Here is a 6,000-nt window from a genome sequence, read left to right on the forward strand (position 1 = left end):
GGACCTGGTATGTCCTGTTTGGAAAACAGGAATAGAGGGGGGAGGACATTGGAAAAAGACAGTTCTTATTTTGGATCTTTTTCCTTTTATTACTAGCTAACAAATGTCCGTAACTCCAGTCCAAGGGGATCCGACAGCCTCTTCTGACCTCCTAGGGCATCGCACAACACGGGTGCACTTACCTACATGCAGGCAATACACACATACACATAAAATAAAAAAAGACTAGTCTTAGAATTTATCTATAGTTCTGATTCAATCTCTTTAAAAAAAAAAGTTTTACTAAGGTATAATTCATCATAAAATTCACCCACTAGGGACTGGAGAGATGGCTTAGCAGTTAAGAGCACTGACTGCTCTTGCAGAGGACCCAGGTTCAATTCCCAGCACCCACACAGTGGCTAACAACTACCAGTAACTCCAGTTCTGGGGGAATCCGACACCTTCTTCTGATCTCCTCAGGCGTTGCATGACACAGGTGCACTTACACACCTGCAGGCAATACACTCATTCACATAAAATAAAAAAAAATAGGGGCTGGAGAGATGGCTCAGCAGTTAAGAGCACTGACTACTCTTGCAGAAGATCCAGTACCCACATGGCTACAGACCGTCCTTAACTCCAGTTCCAGGGGAATCCGAAGCCCTCATCTGACCTCCGTGGCATAGGTGCACTCACATACATGCAGGCAATACACTTGTACACATAAAAATAATAAATTAAGAGCCGGGCGTGGTGGCGCACACCTTTAATCCCAACATTCAGGAGGCAGAGGCAGGCGGATCTCTGAGTTCAAGGCCAGCCTGGTCTACATAGTGAGTTCCAGGACAGCTGGGGCTATAGGGAGACCCTGTCTCAAAAAGAAAAAAAAAAATAATAATAAAAAATAATTTTTATTTATTTATTTATTTATTTTTGGTCTTTTTGAGTGCTGGGATTAAAGGCATGTGCCACCACACCTGGCAATGAAATATTTCTTAAAAATTCACCCAGTAAGCTGGGTGTGGTGGCTCATGCCTGTAGTCCTAGCACTTGGGAGGCAGAGGCAGACGGATCTCTGTGAGTTCAAGGCCAGCCTGGTCTACATAGTGAGTTCTAGGACAGCTGGGGCTACATGGAGACCCGGCTTCAAAAAAACCAAAAAAAAAAAAAAAATTCACCCAGTAAGGTATACATTTCAAGTTCAGCATTCATGGTACATGTCTGTAATCTCAGTACTTTGGAGGTTAGGGCAGAAAGATTGCAAGTTCAAGACTAGCCTGGGAAACTTAGCCAGACCTTGTCTCAAACAACAAACCTCCAAAACCCAGAAAGGGTCTGTCTCAAGCTCCTGGTTAAGAGCACTGACTGTTCTTGCGGAGGCCCTAAGTTTGGTTCCCAGCACCCACATTGTGACTCAAAACCATCTGTAACTCCAGTTCCAGTTCCAGGGAATCTGACACCCTCTTCTGGCCTTTGTAGGCACCCACACTCACATGTATATACACACATAGGCATACATATGTGCATAATTTAAAAATAGTAAAAATAAACATTAAACCCAGAAACAGAATTTTGCAACCACTACCACCATCAGTTTAGAACATTTTTACCACCCCAAGAAACAGCCCCCTTCCCATCAGCAGTCACTTCCCATTTCCGTCAAATCTGCACCCCAGTTCCTAGTAACCACAAATACTACGTGTATAGATTTGCTTCTCCTGCACATTCTTAGAAATGGAAGCTTATGGGAGTCTTTGTAGCTCTCATATTGTTCTCAAGGTTTAGCCATGTTAGTTCATCAATCCCCCCTTTTTGGGGGGTACAAAAATATTCCAGTGTATTGGCTATCCAGTATTTTGTGGATTTGGGGTTGGTTCCACTTCTTTTTCTTCTTTTTCAAGACAAGGTCTCCCTATAGCCCCAACTATAGAATTCACTGTGAAGACCAGCCTGGCTTCTATCTCTCAGGGATCAGCCTGACTCTGCCTCCTGAGTGCTGAGATTAAAGGCGTGTACTCCCACTCCCAGCTGACTTTTGGTTCCACTTCTTCAGGTATCTGGAGCTCACTGATTCAGTTAGGCTGACTGGCCAGCAAGCCTCAGGATTCTCCTGTCTCTTTACCTCCCCAGCACTGGAATTACCGGCATGTAGCACTGTGCCTGTCTTTTACGTGGGTACCTGGCTTTTAATTTGGGTGCTGGGTGTCTAAACTCAGGTCCTCATGCTTGCTTAGCAAGCACTTTACCAATCGAGCCATCTCTTTAAATCCCCATTTTATGACTTTTTGGTCACAGCTATCCTAGTATGTGTATGAGTGTGTAGTTATTAGGGAGTATTCTTGATATTAGTACGCAACAGAGAGACGGAAGGAAGAAGATCTGGCAGAGTTCTATGTGGTTTTTAATTGGCTGTGATTGTTCTCATGTGCCCTTTTTTTTTTTTTTTTTTGGTCTTTTTGAGACAAGGTCTCCCTGTAGTCCCAGCTGTCCTGGAACTCACTTTGTAGACCGGCTGGCTTCGAACTCACAGAGATCCATCTGCCTCTGCCTCCTGAGTGCTGGGATTAAAAATTCAATACGTATGTACATATACCTGGACCTGTTTCTCAGATCTGTTCTGTTGCTGCCTGTCTAGCTGTGCAGTGGAATCTCTGGGTTAGAGCTGTTTCTATCCCATGGTGTTACCTGTGAATATCCTTTGGCCCCAGCTATTCAAATAGGGTGTGGCTCCGCTCCGTGTATACATTAGTGTTGGGGTGGGCATCTGGTCTTACATCTTCTGTCCACCTCCCACCACATCCCCTGTGTATTGGTTGCTTCTACAGACAGAAGTGTGGTGAAGTCTGAGCTCAGTCTTTCATTGCTGGGGGTGGGAGACTTCTACCCTGGGCAGGCCTGGACCTCCTTGGGCCATCCGTGCTGTTAAGTGTTACAGCTGATACCTATGAGACCTAGGGGTCCATTTCCCTATCTGAGTGTATGAAATTGGGCCTCCACCTCAGGCCTGCGGGACCAGCCCATCTGGGGTGCTGGGTCTTGGATTTAGGGGGGAAGTGGTGTAAGAGAGCGCCCCCCCCCCCCAAGCGAGTCATTTTTCTGAGAAGTGCCAGTGCTTTAGGGAAGCGGCTTCTTCCCCTCCCCCCACAGCACACATTCCCTATATACTGACCTCAGGTAACCCACACTGGGGGAAGGGGAGCCAACTGCCTGTCTCAGCCACAGTGATCTTTGGGGTGGCACTGTGGACCCTTTCCCCAAGCATTCTGGGTGAGAGGCCCTCCTGTGTTCTGGGCAAGAGGCCCTCCCGTGTTCTGGGCTCTGGACTCTGTCCTCATCTTCCCAGCCTGGCTGTGCTGTCCTGCCACCCCCAGCCTTGTCTGGGCCCTGTTCCCAGCCTGGCTCTGCCAGCCAGGCATGGTGCCAGGTGTCTGCTCAGCTGGGTGTCACAGGAAAATCTCCGGCCGCCCAGGTTGGGGAGCACCGTGGGGAATCCCATGTGCCTGCTGGGTGCCCACTTACCTGTCTTTCCTCTTTCTGCAGCACCACAGAACATGGCGTCCCCCAGCTGCCTGGCTGGAGCCCTTCTAGGAGTGGCATCCTTTTTGAGGCCCTGAAGACCAACTCTGGACCTTCCTATAAAAGTGTCAGCTCACAAAACTTCTTAACCAAAGGACCAACTCTTCAGACGTCTTCCAACCCACCTGGCCCCCAGCTAGGGAGGGGGCTCCAGAAGGTTAAGATTAGCTCACTATCTTTGGACAGCAGCTCCAGGACAAAAGGGGGTGGGGGTGGATTGACCACCCGAACCCCCTCTGGGCCCAGGCTCCATGCCCCGAGGAGAGGCAGCCTGAAGCCTGCCACAGCTGACTGCCAGACTGTCTGCTTGCTCTTCTGACTGTGGCCGCTTGGCATGGCCAGCAATAGCAGCTCCTGCCCAACACCTGGGGGCGGGCACCTCAATGGGTACCCGGTGCCCCCCTACGCCTTCTTCTTCCCCCCTATGCTGGGTGGACTCTCCCCACCAGGTGCTCTCACCTCTCTCCAGCACCAGCTTCCAGTTAGTGGATACAGCACACCTTCCCCAGCCAGTAAGTCTAGGTGTGGGGGAGGTTTGTTGGGAGGGAGTATGGAGAAGGAGCTGTCTGTTCTGCTGGGGGCACAGTGAGTAACAACGCCTTCTCTAGATGGAGAGGGACCCTCATGTGAGGGGGCCTTGAGGATGGTCCCAGTGCTGCTCACATTGGTGGTGTTTGATGTTGGGGGTGGCAAGAGGGAGAGATGAAACCATTGTGTTCCTGTCAGTTGCTTTTCTCCCTTGTCCCTTGTCCCTTGTCCCCCTAGTGCTATGCTATTGAGGGCCTTTTAAATAGCTCTGAGGAGGAATGGATGCAGAGGCAGAGGTGGATAAACAAACCTCTCCACATTTGGTGGAATGACAGCTCTACACAGTGAAAGTGAGCAGCACCCTACCTCTGTCCCACTCCCTTCCATGCTCAGAGGGGAAAGGCTTCAAGGAGGAGGAAGCCCAGGGCAGCCCAGCACAGCTGGAGCCCCTTGCTCTCCCCCTGCCAGCTCCACTTACCCCCCTTCCATGCCTCTCTGTGGGGAGAGGGAGGAGAGGAGGGACTCTGTAGGGGCTTTCTGCCTGGACTCTGGCCTTGGACACAATGCATGGGCTTGGCAGGGCCTGTGTTTTCTGCCTCCACCCTCTGCTATGAGTGGTCACGCGTTGCCTGGGCGGGGGTCTCAGCGCCCTTCCCTAGCTGGCCAAGCCAGGTAGTGGGAGGTGGCGGTGGCTATGGCCAGCTGGCAGAGTCCAGGCTTAGGGCCTGCCAGGCTGCTTACAGTAACTCTGGCCCCCAGGGCCCAGCTGGGCGCCAGGCCAGGACCTGGGAGGAGGGAGCTGGGCCTGGCCTGGGGTGGGAGGGGAGTAGAAGCAGCAGAACAGGCCATGGACAGACCGATGGCTGGCTGGTCAGCTGCTGACCTGGGTATAGTGTCCCACCTCTCCTGGTTAGCAGGGACCGAACACTCTGCCTGGCACCCACTGCCCCTCCCACAGCCCTTGGCAAGCTGCCTGGCACCACTGCCCTATGTGCCAGGCTGGGCTTGGTCAGTGCCCCCTTCTTGGTGTGGGGGCAGCACTCTCTCCCTGGAGCCAGGGAGTCTCTTTGTCCCTGGGGCAGGCTCTGGCGGGGTGCCCCACTGCCCGCACTGGCTGTCTGCCCACCACCACCACTGCTTCCTGGATCGTCTTCTCTGGCTTCGCCGCAGCCCCGTCCCTTCCAGGCCCCTCCAGCAGCCAAGAACAGATAGATACTTGATGGATGTCTGTGTTCCTTTAAGCTTCCTGTCCCTTCTGCTCTGGTGCAGCAGACAAGTGCTACCTCCCTTTTCCTGTTACTCCTCAAACCTCACCTTCTGTTTCTGCCATTCTTTCTCTCCATCTCACAAAAGAGGTGGAGTCTGGGAGCCCCCCTGTTCTGATTTTCTAGTCTGTGCTGGTGATGGGGGGAGGCCAGCCTTTGGGGCTCAGGGTTGCTGGGGCCTGGGCGGGTGCACCTGTGTAAAAATATTCCCTTGAAGGGAGCAAGAATTTGAATTTGTATTGTCACTGGTCCCTGGAACTAAGAGAGTTACCCTTTCTGCCAGGGTGGGATTTTTAGGAAGGAAAGGAGTTAGGGGTCCTCCAAGCTGGTACCCATCCATGGACAGCTTGTCCTTCCCCCAGGTGATGGGATTAAGGGACTGGACAGCTGGGCCTGGTCTGATCTAGGCTGAAAAGTGGGGTGGGGACCTGACCCTTATTGGAGACTGAGCGAATGCTCTGCCCTCCTCTGAGTGTTGCAAGCTCCTTCCTCTTTCTTAGAGGTGGGTGGGGAGAGCTCCCACCCTGGTAACCTTCTACTCCTAGGGTGGGGTGCCCACATTTCGGGCAAATGGTAGCCTTGTCTGACTTTCTCCACCCAGGTTAGGCAATGCCCTCTTCCTGCCCCCCCCAACCCTAACACCCCCCCC

The 6,000-nt window shown here is 52.1% G+C and overlaps 1 protein-coding gene across 3 annotated transcripts in view; it reads left to right on the forward strand.

The window, feature by feature from the left end:
- Positions 1–6,000, forward strand: part of Rara (retinoic acid receptor alpha) — a 45,594-nt gene that overhangs the window by 18,828 nt on the left and 20,766 nt on the right. For all 3 annotated transcript variants that reach the window (XM_008829436.2, XM_029561792.1, XM_008829438.2), the window contains exon 2: positions 3,523–4,070. In XM_008829436.2, coding sequence (XP_008827658.1) covers positions 3,893–4,070 — 178 coding nt within the window. In that variant the 5' untranslated portion in view covers positions 3,523–3,892. The remainder of the gene's footprint in view (positions 1–3,522; positions 4,071–6,000) is intronic.

Source organism: Nannospalax galili, unplaced genomic scaffold, assembly GCF_000622305.1.
Source record: "Nannospalax galili isolate Female #2095 unplaced genomic scaffold, S.galili_v1.0 scaffold1274, whole genome shotgun sequence".
Taxonomy (NCBI): Eukaryota; Metazoa; Chordata; class Mammalia; order Rodentia; family Spalacidae; genus Nannospalax; species Nannospalax galili.